The 14032-nt window shown below is 38.7% G+C and overlaps 1 protein-coding gene across 1 annotated transcript in view; it reads right to left on the bottom strand.

The window, feature by feature from the left end:
* Positions 1-14032, bottom strand: part of LOC126163179 (ribonuclease Z, mitochondrial) — a 104962-nt gene that overhangs the window by 56804 nt on the left and 34126 nt on the right. Inside the window, exon 4 of the mRNA XM_049920131.1 lies at positions 4811-5071. Coding sequence (XP_049776088.1) covers positions 4811-5071 — 261 coding nt within the window. The remainder of the gene's footprint in view (positions 1-4810; positions 5072-14032) is intronic.

The raw sequence follows: 14032 nt of genomic DNA, 5'->3' as shown, positions 1-14032 counted from the left end.
TCCAAGGGTACGCACCTCAGCAAGGGTCCAGTGAGGAAGAAAAAACGAAATTCTTTGAAGAACTGGAAGACCAAGTAAGAGAAGATAACATTATGATAATTGGGGATCTGAGTGCTCAGATAGCCCCAGATAGAAATGGATATGAGGAGGTGATGGGTCCTTTTGGATACGGAAGACGAAATGTTGGGGGCGAAGAAATTCTAAATCTGTGCGTAAGGAATCATGTACTAGTGAAGAACACATTCTCCAAGGAACAAGATAGCCATAAGATTAATAGATATGGCTGGGATGGCAAATATAAGACAGTTATACACTATATATTAACAGACAAATTAATTGGAGGAAAAGAAAGGAACACTAATGTCATACCAAGTGAGCACTTGGATAGCGACCACGGGTTACTAGTAGCTGATCTAAATTATAAGATGAAAAGTTTGAATGCTGTACAAAGAACACCAAAAATGAAGGAGTGGAAGTTGAAAATCTAGTAGCACAAAAACTGCCAAACACTGAAAGGCGTAGTGTAGAGGAAGAGTGGGACCTATTAAAAACATCAATAGTCAACAGTGCTGTGCAGATATGTGGCAAAACAAGGCACTGGAGAAGGAATACTGGCAAAAAGAGAGAGAGAGAGAGAGAGAGAGAGAGAGAGAGAGAGAACCAAGCAAAGAAAATTATGAAATAAGAAAAGGGGAAGAGCTGGTAAATATTCACCCACAAACTAGATCAGGATAGCAAAGGGAACCAAAAACTGCTATATGGGTTATTGAAAAGTAAAATATCTGATAGAGAAGACATAAAAGCGATTGAAACAGAGGATGGGGATATTATGAGGGACATGGAGGGTATCAGAGAAGAGATGAAGAATTATTTTGAAATCTTACTCAATGGGGAAGGTGCACAAGAAAGTGACACCAAAGGGGGAGTGATGTCCCTGGCATTTGGGGGGAGGGGGAGTGATGCTCCCAAAGTAGAAGCTTTGTGAGCAACAGACGAAGACATTCCCCCAGCCAGCTGGAGGGGGGGAGGAAGATGGGTGGCCCTGACAGCCCACTGGAGGAAGCTTAGGTGAGGGGCATAATGGTGTCATCGATAGTGACGCTGTTACAGTGGCAGCATAAATAGATAGCATTCAAATAGGGTTCAACCTTTCGAATTTTAGTTTAGCCTCGAGGTAAAACAGCCTGTCCAGGGTCTTGTACCCCATAATTTTCCACTCCTTTTGGAGTACTGGGCAGTCCGGCGAGCAGGGGGAGTGGTGCTCTGCACAGCTGACACAGGTGGGAGGAGGCGAACATGGAGTATTCAGATGCAGCGAACATCTGCAGTCTCCACATATGCCGCTGGAATTGCATCGGGAGGACACGTGCCCCATTTTCCAGCACTTTAAGCACCGCATAGGGGGAGGGAGGTAAGGTTTGACGTCACATCAGTATACCATCACCTTGACCTTTTCAGGTAACGAATCCTCCGCAAAGGCTAAGACGAAGGCACCGGTGTAGCCCTATTGTCTTTAGGCCCCCTAAAGGTGTGCTGAAGTGAATGCTCCATCGTCCCAAATGGGCGCATAGCTCATTGTCAGTCTGAACAGGAGGTTGTGATGAAAAATTATTCCCTGGACCATGTTGAGGCTTTTATGGGGAGTGATCGAAACAGGTATATCCCAGCTTGACACAGGCAAGTAACACCCGGGACTGGGTTGGGGATGCTGTCTGAATCAAAACCAACCCATTGCGCATTTTGGACAGTGCTGTCACTTCCCCAAACTTATCCTCCAGGTGCTCAACAAAGAAACAGTCTTCATAAACTGAAAGGAGTTCCCATCAGTTCTGCTGGACACTAAGTATGGAGGCAAATATGGATCTTTGCGTTCTGTAGTCCTACATTCCTCCCATATTGTTGCTAGGGAGGGAAACAATTTAGGGTCATACTTGTCAGCATTGTAACCAACCTTCCCTTTCTTAAAGACCACTGGGGCCATTCGGTCTCCATCAAAAGATGACTTGGTCCGCTTCATTACAGGTCATCCACCCTGATGCCATCCACTCTGATCAGGGGCTCTCCCCACGTGCACCATCCAGCTACAGCAAAGCCCACCTGGCATGATTGTCTTTGCCGGGGATCCTGATGCCCTAAGAAGATGGGCATCTACTCCTTGGCACACATGGAGTGTTTGGAGCTCTGGCATCAGCAGTGCAATCCCTGTATGTCAGGGGGCTACCACCAAACAGGTATATCACCCAGCTTGACACAATGGGCTGGCTACCGTGCTGGATGTTGGGTGCCGAGAAATCTAATATTGTCTTATGGTGAAAGATGGTAATGGACTAGGGAAGGGGATGATGTATTCTGTAATATGTCCTTTCCCAGATAACTGGATTGCAGGTGGAGGTGCAGATCCAGGATGATATGATGTGCAGAAGGTCTAAATGCTCACTGGATGTATGGTGCACCATGTAAGGTGTTCATCCCCAAATGGCCCACACTTTGGATAATTCTGAGAGAGGTGTAGGTGAAACCCTGAAAAGGGACCATAACTGATTTGGCCAAAAAGTTGGAGAATCCTTTTAGTCACCTCATACGACAGGCAGGAATACCTTGGGCCTATTGTAACCCCCGGGCCCACAGGGGAATAGCGTCTGGCTGCGTGTTGCTACTGCTGATACACCTAACAGCCACACTTCAAGTAGCCAGAAGCGGGAGAAGGTACTGCACATACACGACTCAACTGCTCATGTGCATCAGCCCATACATGAACCTAATGTAAACCATTGTGAAGTTACACTCTTCGGAAGCAGTTTGTCGTTATGGCACATTTTGCTGTTGGCAGACACTCGTTAGAGCACTGTGTTTTGTTGTTGTAAATGGCGCATTTCCTTTGCAACTTAAATTTTATTTATTTATTTTTCCCTTGTTTATGCTTTATTGCTGCAGTATTATTCTGCAACAGTGGGCTTAAGTAAAATTCTTTGTTGGAGTATCAGTTCTTACCAATCAAAACTACAATAATTTAACTGAAAAGTAAAACAATGAAAAATTTCAAAAATTCTAAAAAAATTCCTGAGTTTTTCCTGGTTTTCTCCCGGATGAAAAAATTCCCAGGTTTTTCCCAGATGAGCTGGTTGTCCCCGGACATATACATCCTGAAAAAGCTTTTGACGATGTCGACTGGAATACTCTCTCTCAAATTCTAAAGATGGTAGGGATAGAATAGATGGAGCAAAAAGCTATTTACAATTTGTGCAGAAACCAGATGGAAGTTGTAAGAGTCAATGGGCATGAAAGGGAAGCAGTGGTTGAGAAGAGAGTGAGACAGGGTTGGATTGTAGCCTATCCCCAATTTTATTCAATCTGCATACTGGGCAAGCATTAAAGGCAACAAAAGAAAAATTTGGAGTATGAATTAAACTTCAGGGAGAAGAAATAAAAGTTTTGAGGTTTGCCAATGACACTTAGTCTGCCAGAGGCAGCAAAGAGCAGTTGAACGGAACAGACAGTGTCTTGACAGGAGGGTATAAGATGAGCATCAACACAAGCACAATAAGGATAAAGGAATGTACTCAAATTAAATCAGTTGATGATGATGGTATTAGATTAGGAATAAGACACTTAAAGTAGTAGATGAGTTATGCTTTTTGGGCAGCAAAATAACTGATGATGGCTGAAGTAGAGAGGATATAAAATGAAGGCGGCAATGGCAAGAAAAGTGTTTCTGAAGAAGAGAAGCACTGAGATAGATTTAAGTGTTAGGAAGTCTTTTTCTCAACGAATTTTTATCGACTGTAGACACGTATGGAAGTGAAACATGGACGATAAGTAGTTTGGACAAGAAGAGAATAGAAGCTTTAGAAACGTGGTGCTACAGAAGAATGCTGAAGATTAGATGGGTGGATAATGTAACTATTGAGGAGGTAATGAAGAGAACTGAGGAGATGAGTAATTTGTGGAACAACCTGACTAGAAGAAGGGATCAGTTGGTAGGACACATTCTGAGGCATCAAAGGGTTACCAGTTTAGCACTGGAGGGAAGTGTGGGGGTAAAAATCATTGAGGGAGACCATGAGATGAGTACTGTAAGCAGATTTAGATGGATGTAGTTTGCAGTAGTTACTCGGAGATGAAGAGGCTTGCACACGATAGAGTAGTGTGGAGAGCTGCATCAAACCAGTCTCTGGAATGATGCCATAACAACAACAACACAACAACAACAACAACAACAACAACATTCTTTATATTATAATTACTCAACCCACATGTAAAAATATCACCAAATGAAACCTTATGTGAATATAACATTCTTGTTGTACACAAATGAATCAGCTCCTCCAACACAAAGGCTCAACTTTCAACTGTACAGATTACAGGCACCACACTTTTATTCCACACCTCTCACTCTTCCTGGTAAGCATGCCCTTTTGCAACTATCATTTGCAATTTCAATTTTCTATCTGTTCTGTTGCTTTAGCTATCATAATGCTCTGCCAAATGTAATAAACGTACAAAACATGTTAATATTCCTGAGACAGTTAATAGTGTTTTAGTTCTGACATACATTATGGATATGTCTAATAATGTATGCAGTTTACAGAAAGACAATATTCTCATACAAATATACATTACGTTATATGTCAATACAAAAATCTCTCTCTCATTCTATTAAACACACAAAATGATCTTATCCACCACATATGACATCCTTAGTATTTATGTGCATTAGTTTCTGTCTTGAATATCACACTCATCATCAGCATCATGAAACTATTTTAATTTGCATCAAAATGACATAGAATTATTTGTTGTATGTACTCACCAAGGAAAACAGGTCCTGGGTCATCCGGAAAGCACACTTCAGCTGACTTTACAACTGATCCATCCTCTAGTTCAACATCTTCACCAGATTTCAGACGTCCAAGTAATGGGCCTGGGGGTACTCCTTTCTCTACACATTTTTCTAGATTGAGGCTTCCTGGGCGAGGTTTTAAACGACAGATGTATGACACTGCCATACTGCAAACGGAACTGATGGTAGTAGCTTTAGGTGACTCTGGGCTCTTACATAGTCTCTTGCGGTCTGGAATGAAAACAGTCTGGCTAGTATACATACTGCTGCAATGAAAGTGGTAATACTCTGATGTACTGGTAAATGGGAAAAAAGACTTATGATAAAACTTGCATAAAGAGCCTTTGGTTTGAAGTGATGGGAATGGTATTTCTCTTTTAGCAAATCTGTGAGATGAAATTCACAGAATTGTATGCAGTTCATCAAGTCCTACAATGAAATGTTGGTGTCGAAGAACTTGAATGTAAGTCCATCTACTTGATAATCTGATAACTGCTTAATTAGTACAACTGTGTACTGTAGAAGGAAACTGTTCTTAGGTGCTCCAGGGAGGATGGTGATTGTTGAACAATTACTGATGCAGTGGGATCACCAAAAATCTGTTACACTGACATAAATGGAAAGTGTCACATAGCAAGCACCTTGACTGCTAGTGTGTCTTTAGACCACATGCCACACTTCTCCAACTTTTGGATGTGTAGAGCTACTGGGTGTGACTGATATGGTAACTGCTTAAGGAAGGCTGAATGTTCTCCAATAAAAGGCAAGAATGGTAAATCTTGTTGTCAAACCCTTTGTGGGCAGGGTAGAAAAATGGCATATTCCAGGGGACCAATGTAAGATTCCACAATGCAGTTCATACCTACACATTTTAAGGAAAGTATAAATCCTTGATTGGCCGGCTCGCTCCCTCAATTTGTCACCCATTTTGCGATAAATGCAAATATAGGTGTGAATTCTGCTTCAAAATGCGAAACTTGAAATCTACATCTACATCTACATCTACATGGATACTCTGCAAATTACATTTAAGTGCCTAGCAGAGGATTCATCGAACCACCTTCACAATTCTCTATTATTCCAATCTCGTATAGTGCGCAGAAAGAATGAACACCTATATCTTTCCGTACGAGCTCTGATTTCCCTTATTTTACCGTGGTGATCGTTCCTCCCTATGTAGGTTGGTGTCAACAAAATATTTTCGCATTTGGAGGAGAAAGTTGGTAATTGGAATTTTGTGGGAAGATTCCGTCGCAATGAAAAATGCCTCTCTTTTAATGATGTCTAGCTCAAATCATGTATCATTTCTGTGACATCCTCTCCCATATTTCGCGATAATACAAAACGTGCTGCCTTTCTTTGAACTTTTTTGATGTACTCCATCAGTCCTATCTGGTAAGGATCCCACACCGTGCAGCAGTATTGTAAAAGAGGACGGACAAGTGTAGTGTAGACAGTCTCCTTAGTAGGTCTGTTACATTTTCTAAGTGTCCTGCCAATAAAATGCAGTCTTTGGTTAGTCTTCCCCACAACATTTTCTGTGTGTTCCTTCCAATTGAAGTTGTTTGTAATTGTAACACCTAGGTATTTAGTTGAATTTACAGCTTTTAGATTAGACTGATTTATTGTGTAACCGAAGTTTAACGAGTTCCTTTTAGCAACTCACAAGGTGGAACATGAGAGATGTGGGGTCACGATATCTACATGCAACTGTGGACACCATGGTTGAATAAATAAGCACAGCAAATCATCTAGTAATTTATACCCCTGAAATCTATGCACAGTAATTATTAACATTACTTTTAATTCTTTTATACAAAATATTAATCCTACATTTTTACAGTTTGACAACTTCAGATACTAGTTTACATTATTAACTTTTCGTAAAAATCTTTGAGAGAAAGTGGTGGCTTCGCCATTATTCATAACCATTCTACCAATTTGATTAAAGAAGTAGATTGTGCACATTAACATCAATAATCTTGAGTTTTATGTTTTTGTAGGGACAGTAAAAATGGGTGAGACAATCAAAACCAGATTGAAAAATTTTACTGTAAAAGTGAAACTGTTAACTACATATCATTATCAACATTGAGTCACAAGAGGAAGATGAGACGAGTAAGAGTTGAGAATGAAATTGACTTAGACCTTTTTTGAGGATGATTTTTGTGATTTGCTGGAAAACTTAAATTAGAATGGACATGCAGAGTGATTTCTCTCTCCCTACCCTGCTGATGACAACTGATGATGAAATAATGCTCTTTATCAATATTCCTATGTAGGTGGCTTACATGCTAGCAAACATTTTTCCTTCCTAAATTGTAACTACATACCAACTTCCAACACTCTTCCTGCTCACATTAATTGTCTTTACCCAAATAAATAACTACCTACCCCTGAAATATAATCATTAGAGGAGTTATACAATCATGGAGCCCTGATTGCCTACCTTTTAACTGAGTTCTTCATTGGTTTCTTACTTTTAGATTTCCTTATGTTAAAGGACCATTAGTCTCTGGTCATTTACTCGAATGCATGTGTGGCAAAATCACAACAATACCATCTGTTAAATTTCCTTGGAAAATGTAATTCTTTCTTTCAGCAATTTTTTAACTCAGTGCATTTGCAGTGACACTGACTTCCCTCTCATTTATGGTCTACTCTTCAGCTACATTAAACATGAAGCACACCCTCTTATTTTGACTACCCAAGAAATGCTTTCTACAACATATTATATGACTAGCTCCACTTGCTACAATTCCATTCCTTAAATAAATAATGGTTCTTGTTTCCCATTATACACTTGATCACAAGCTTCCTATTGCCTGACATTTTAAGGTATTTACTCTTTCCATTAGGTCACTGGCATTTGTTGCACACCTGATATCTATGCTTTCTTCTCCCTTTCTTTGTATAGCCCAACATTAATCTTTTCATTCCTCTTTGATTCACTATGAATTTTCTGACTCTGAAATGGTCATGTCTCAAAGCCATAATTTATTACTGGTAGTACACACTGATCAAAAACCATTTTCTTCAACTCAACTGACTTCTTACAGATGAAAACTGACTATTATCTTCCGTAAGCTTTCCACGCAAATTTAATATGTTAAAATAATTGTGGTTTTAAGCCACATTTCATATTTTAAAGTTGACTCAAACTGACATATTCTCCAAACTTCTGCAATTGTGTACATCCAATATATATTTCTCTCCAGTGTCCATTCATTTATCATGATCTTTGCTTTATCATAATTCACTATTAGGCTAACTTCAGAGCAGACTAAAGCCACTTCACTAATTAGCATCTGAAAGTTGTTCTATATTATCTGCCCAGAACAACACCAGGAACAAATTTTTGGATATTTAATCTCTTTCTCAGAATACAGATTCTCTTTGTTTTCCAATTAAACTCAGACACAGCTTTTCTAGGACTGCTGAAAATAGTTTCAAGAGTCTCCTTGTTTTACACCCTTTTCAATGGGAAATTCATTAACTTCTTCAACAACATTCATAAATGGTGTAGAGGTATTGCATATGTTATATATGATTTAATATGTCCCTGATTTACTCATTATTATGTTAAGAGCCTCAAACAGAGCAGGATGATTGATCAAATTTAATGTCTCTTCAGAATCTATAAAGGCAAGGCAAAGAGGTAGTTGTTCTATTATTTGTTTCGTGTAGAGTGAGGACATGGTGAACTGTACAAAATCCTGTGCGGAACTCAGCTTGCTCAATGGGCTGAGCCATGTGAACTGCAGAGCTCAATGTGGTAGTCAGAATTCTAGGGAAAGCTTGTACAGTTTGGGCAGAAGGCTGATAGGGCAACAGTTCTAAATAATCTTTAGTACCCACTCTCTCACATTTTTTACTGTGTTTACTAATCTCTTGGTAATGTTGCACTATGAAACGAACTGCACATCGCTACTTTGTGTGTGTGTGTGTGTGTGTGTGTGTGTGTGTGTGTGTGTGTTTTTTTTTGACAAAGGCCTTGTTGGCTGAAAGCTAACATTCTGACAGTCTTTTCGTTGTGCCTTTCTGCGACTCATCATCTTCGCTATATGGCGAGTAGCAACCATGCTTTTCATTATATTGTTATATTCCATCCTGGATTTTCCATTGTTTGATATTACCTATATTTTTTTCTGTTTTCTGATTGTACAGCTGTAGTTATTTAAGATAACTTCACTACCTATAGTATTTTATTTTTGTATGTTGTACTTTTTCTGTCTTTTATGAGGCCAAGAAATAGGTCAGCAACACTTCAATTGCAGATCTTTTTCTGTCTAAATTATCTATAAAAATATATGGACTCCCTTACACACACTAGGCTCCTCCTTACGTTTACGTCTACAATATGCAAGTGTGGCACAGTGTACAAGTGATACTACTCGTACTATCATTTCCACCTTTCCTGTTCCACTCACAAATAACACATGTGAAGAATGACTGTTGGCAAGTCTCCACAGGAGATCCAATTTCTCTGATTTTACCGTTGGTGATCATTTCACAAGATGTAGGTGGGAGGATCTAATATTTAGTACGATTTCTATTGGAATGTCACTTTCGGACAAAGTTCTGTGTCTTTTGTGTAGCACCAAAACACATTTTCCAAATCTCATTTTATTTTCTACACAGACGACCCCTGGATTCCAGAACACTGTGAGCCTTTCATCTTCTTCGACAGTTCTGTTAAGCAGTTCCCATCCAGAGAGATCATATTATCTGCATTTTATTAACATAAGAGGAATTGTTTACACTGCTAATACTAGACAAAGGCAAAGTAAAGAAGTAAACACAAGAGAAACATACAAACACAAAAATGAACATTTTTTGAGAGATCTTCAGTGCACTGTATCACTGAAGCTGCTTATTTTCAGAATACGGAAGTATAAACACTAAATCCACCAAATATGGCATGATAGCTTTGGAAATCATGAAACTGAGATTGCTGTGTCTGATGTGGTTTTGTTAGACAACCAGAACACAGTGCATGGATCTCATCAGCCAATCACAACACACACATGACATGTGATGTAATCAGCCAATCATATCATCACATTTTCAATGTGCAAACACACAAATGACAAAAAGTTTTAAGTGCGAGACACGAATAAAGTAGATATCCCAAAGTAACATACAGAATGTACAATACCAAGCAAAGTGATGCTGTAACATACCTTTCTTAGTGAGAAAAGTGATGGTGCTGACTTCCCTAGTCATGCTTACATGCAGCATTCTATGAAAGAATTATTGCATCACAGTTCCACCGAGCAGGTAAAGTTTATCCACTTCAACAAAAAAGTGATGTAATATTTCTTTCAAGTGATATGTTCAGTTGAACATATACTCAGCTATGTAATGCACATAACGTTTGATCTTTCTGCCATATCAAGGGATGCTACCTCTGGCATCTTCCAACATTCTCTCCACATTCTGTGTGTGAAGAGAATGATCTTTTGGATCTACAAAGTTCAGAATATGGTTAACTCTAAGGTGCTGGACCTCTAATACCTAGAGCATTTTATGAACTGAAGCAGTCGCTAACAATTGCCATCTCGGGGGGGGGGGGGGGGGGGGGGGATCTTATCTTAGATTATTCTCATCAATTCTCATTTAGTTTGAAATTCAACAGGCTCAAGCAAGCATTTTTTCAACCCTCCCTGAATTTTACCAAACACCTAATTTTCAATGATTTCACAGCCTTTGCTGTGTTTCCTTTTTCCATATTTCATCTTGTCTATTTCAACCACTACTCGTGCACCCCCCCCCCCCTCCCAAAAAAAAAAAAATTTAAAAAAAATTATGCATTATTTCTCTCCTGCTCAATACACAGTTCATGACAGGAGGAAGACAGTCAGTTACCATATGCGAACACATTCCAAAATTTGTGAGAAGTCTCATCTTTGGATAACACATGGAGGCACACATGGCAGAGAAGTCAGATTTTTTAGACCATCACTCGCAGAACACCGAACCATGTGCAGATCCTGGCACTCTGCTTGGACATGCATTACACATTTAGCATGCGACTACCATTCTGCACCCTCCATCAGCACTAGAAACAGAGTCCTTGTTCAGTAAAAAGTTACATGGCACATTGCACCTGCTTTAGTAAATCATACTTCACCCATTATGACCATAATCCACAAAATCCAAAAACTATGGACACTATATTCGCCTTCAAATGGGCCCAAATTTCACAATATATCACAGGGCTTGATACGTTATTGACTTCAGTTGCAAAATAGCATCACATTTGACTTATATGGAGCAAGCACTAGGGATATGCTACAAACTAGCCATGACGAGCTATAATTCTGCTTGAATACTGACAGTTTCCTGAACAAATTTATAAGCTAAGTTACAACAACTAGTTGTCTCCACAAACTGAAGTTGTGCTCTTAGTTTCCTGCCTATCCATACCCTCAGAAAGTGCAATATATTTTGAAAAATAGCTGAATATTCTTGACAAGCAAGCAAAATTAGACATTCCTTTGCTATGGAACAAGCTACAGTTATCAGCACATCCAGGTTTTTTAGCTGTCACATTTGTTGGCTTCACCAACTAATAACCAAATTGCTGCCTTCCAACCTAACCTCAACCATGGGCTATGATAGTGATAAGTTTATCACCACAACAAGATTTTTGTGCCAATTCAAGCTGTGCTCCCGTCTCAGCCTAACCAAATCCTTGGAAATCGCAAGATAAAAAGAAACATTTTCTTTATATTTTCCACTTTCACTATAGTAATTTTATTTGTTCACAATTAGTTTCATCCTTCTAGGCCATTTTCAAGTGATTTTGTAGATCTGTACAAAATAAAATATGTTATATTACCTCCAAGAATAGAAATGTAATTATGTGAATGTAAATGATTTTAAATACATTTACCACACAATTTATTTTATATACTTTAATATTTATGTTTATTTTATTGTTTACTCTTATTTCTTGCTATTTTTTTTAACTTTCCTCAACTATAGGCATATAGTCAAAGTATTTGAAATTATTATTCCATTTATTACACACTTAGCTTTACTCTTTGATCAATATAATACCTTTGTAAATGTCAAGTTGTCAAGCCAAAAAGATAGCAATGAATAGAAAACACAAATTTAAAGATGCTGACAATGCAAAACACAAAGCATAGTTTTTTGTTGCAGATAAATATATTTCAATTATGTTTACAGTAATACAATATACCTATTTTGTACAGAACCACAAAATGACTTGAGAATGGCCTACAAGGCTGAAACTAGTTACGAATGAGTAAAATTAACACAGCAAAAATTAAAAATACTACATTCTTTCAGTAAAAACAGCCTAACTCCACTCTGGATACTGGACCTATTCAGAGAACAGCAGCCAAATATATGTGTCAACGAAGAATTTCAATGTCACTGTTTCATTTCCAGCAATTTAAGCTGTGTTGTTAATCCAAATCTAGCAATACCCTACAAAATTGTGATATACAAACAGTGACATACAAGGTCTGTTCAAAAAATTCTGGAACTTTATCCACAAATTTTTTCTGCACTTACCTTTCACTTATTGTGTATAGTCTCCTTCGAAATACTCTCCTCCACAATTGATGAACCACTCCCAATGCCATTTCCACTTCTGGAAGCAGTCTTGGTATGCCTCTTGCTGGATTACATGAAATGCTGTCTGCAAATTTTCTTTTATCTTGTCTATCGTTGCAAATATTCATCCTTTTAATGAGGTTTTCAACTTCGGAAATTATGTTTCTCTTAAGAAACATCTCGTTTTCACTGGCACGATCCAAAAGCTCTTCACAGATTGTGAGATGGATGTCTTTCCGATCTTGACTCATGAGCTGTGGAATGAACTTGGCAGCAACATAATGCATTCCAGGATGCTGTATCAGGATTTCATGACATGATCCAACTGAAATGTTACATCCTTCTACGATCTCTCGGACAGTGAGTCATTGATTGCCATGCACAATTACGTTGATGTTCTTGACATAAGTGTTGTCAGCAGATGTTGAAGGGCATCCTGAACGAGAGTCATCTAACTTCCATCTGGCCATTTTTAAACTGTGTGAACCATTCGTAGCACCGAGTGTGGCTAATAAAACACTCATCGCTGTAGGCTTTCTGCTTCATTTGGTGTGTCTCTGTACAAGTTTCCTTGAATTTCACACACAATTTAATGCAGACGTGTTGCTCCTCTAACTCTGCCATCTTTAAATCCACAAACTGCGCAACACAATGTTCTCCTTAATACAGCACTGAACAATAACTAAGACACACAACAATGAAACTTCTGGCAGTTACACATTAGACACAGGCATGTGCAAGGGTTCCAGCCACATTTTGCTCTGATACACCATTGGCAAAAAATTACAAATTCTGTGGAATATTTTGAACAGATCTCGTACTTTGGGAAGAAACAGCCAAACATTTCTCGCAAACTGAAAAGGAATGTCATTGCTTCACTCAGAGCAATTTAAGCTGTGCTCTTCCATCCGAGACTAATCACATCCCTGAAAAAGCAGCAGCCAATACTTGCGACAACCAAAATTACACATGAAGGCAAAGCTCTGCTTGTTTCTATACTGTATGTATATTAATTTGTGTATGCACATGAAGAAGAAGCCATGTTATAATTGGCTGATTTGATCACATCTGATGTGCTCGCTGTAACCGGCAGGCAGCAGCAAATTGAGCAGCCGCCCTCTTAATTTCAGTGTTTTGGAAGCTATTTGGTGGATATTGTATTTAAACTTGTGTATTCTAAAAATATGCAGCTTCAATGATACAGCACATTAAATATCTTGTCAAAAGGTGTTGCTTCCAGTATGGTTTGTTTGTTGTGCTACAATGGCAGGAAGTCTGATACCAGTATACAATAATTTTATCCTTGGAACCAGATACAATATTTCCCATACTTCACTCACATGTCACGTAAGTTAAGGCAAATGATGAAGGCACGAAATATTCTCTTTCTTGTACAAGGAGCTTGTGGACAGTGAATGTAGTGAAATGCAATTATACTGAACAGGGAAATCACAATCAAGGTATGAACTGCAGCACCCAGTCATTTATTTATGTTAAACTTTACCGACCTGTGGTGTTTTCATACACATTTATGGACTGTGCACAGTTAGAAGTACCGTAAAATACTTATTAGCTCTAATATTTGTTCTTCATACCTGCATT

Source organism: Schistocerca cancellata, chromosome 2 (assembly GCF_023864275.1).
Source record: "Schistocerca cancellata isolate TAMUIC-IGC-003103 chromosome 2, iqSchCanc2.1, whole genome shotgun sequence".
NCBI classification, from domain to species: Eukaryota; Metazoa; Arthropoda; class Insecta; order Orthoptera; family Acrididae; genus Schistocerca; species Schistocerca cancellata.
This window is presented reverse-complemented; position numbering and strand designations above follow the sequence as displayed.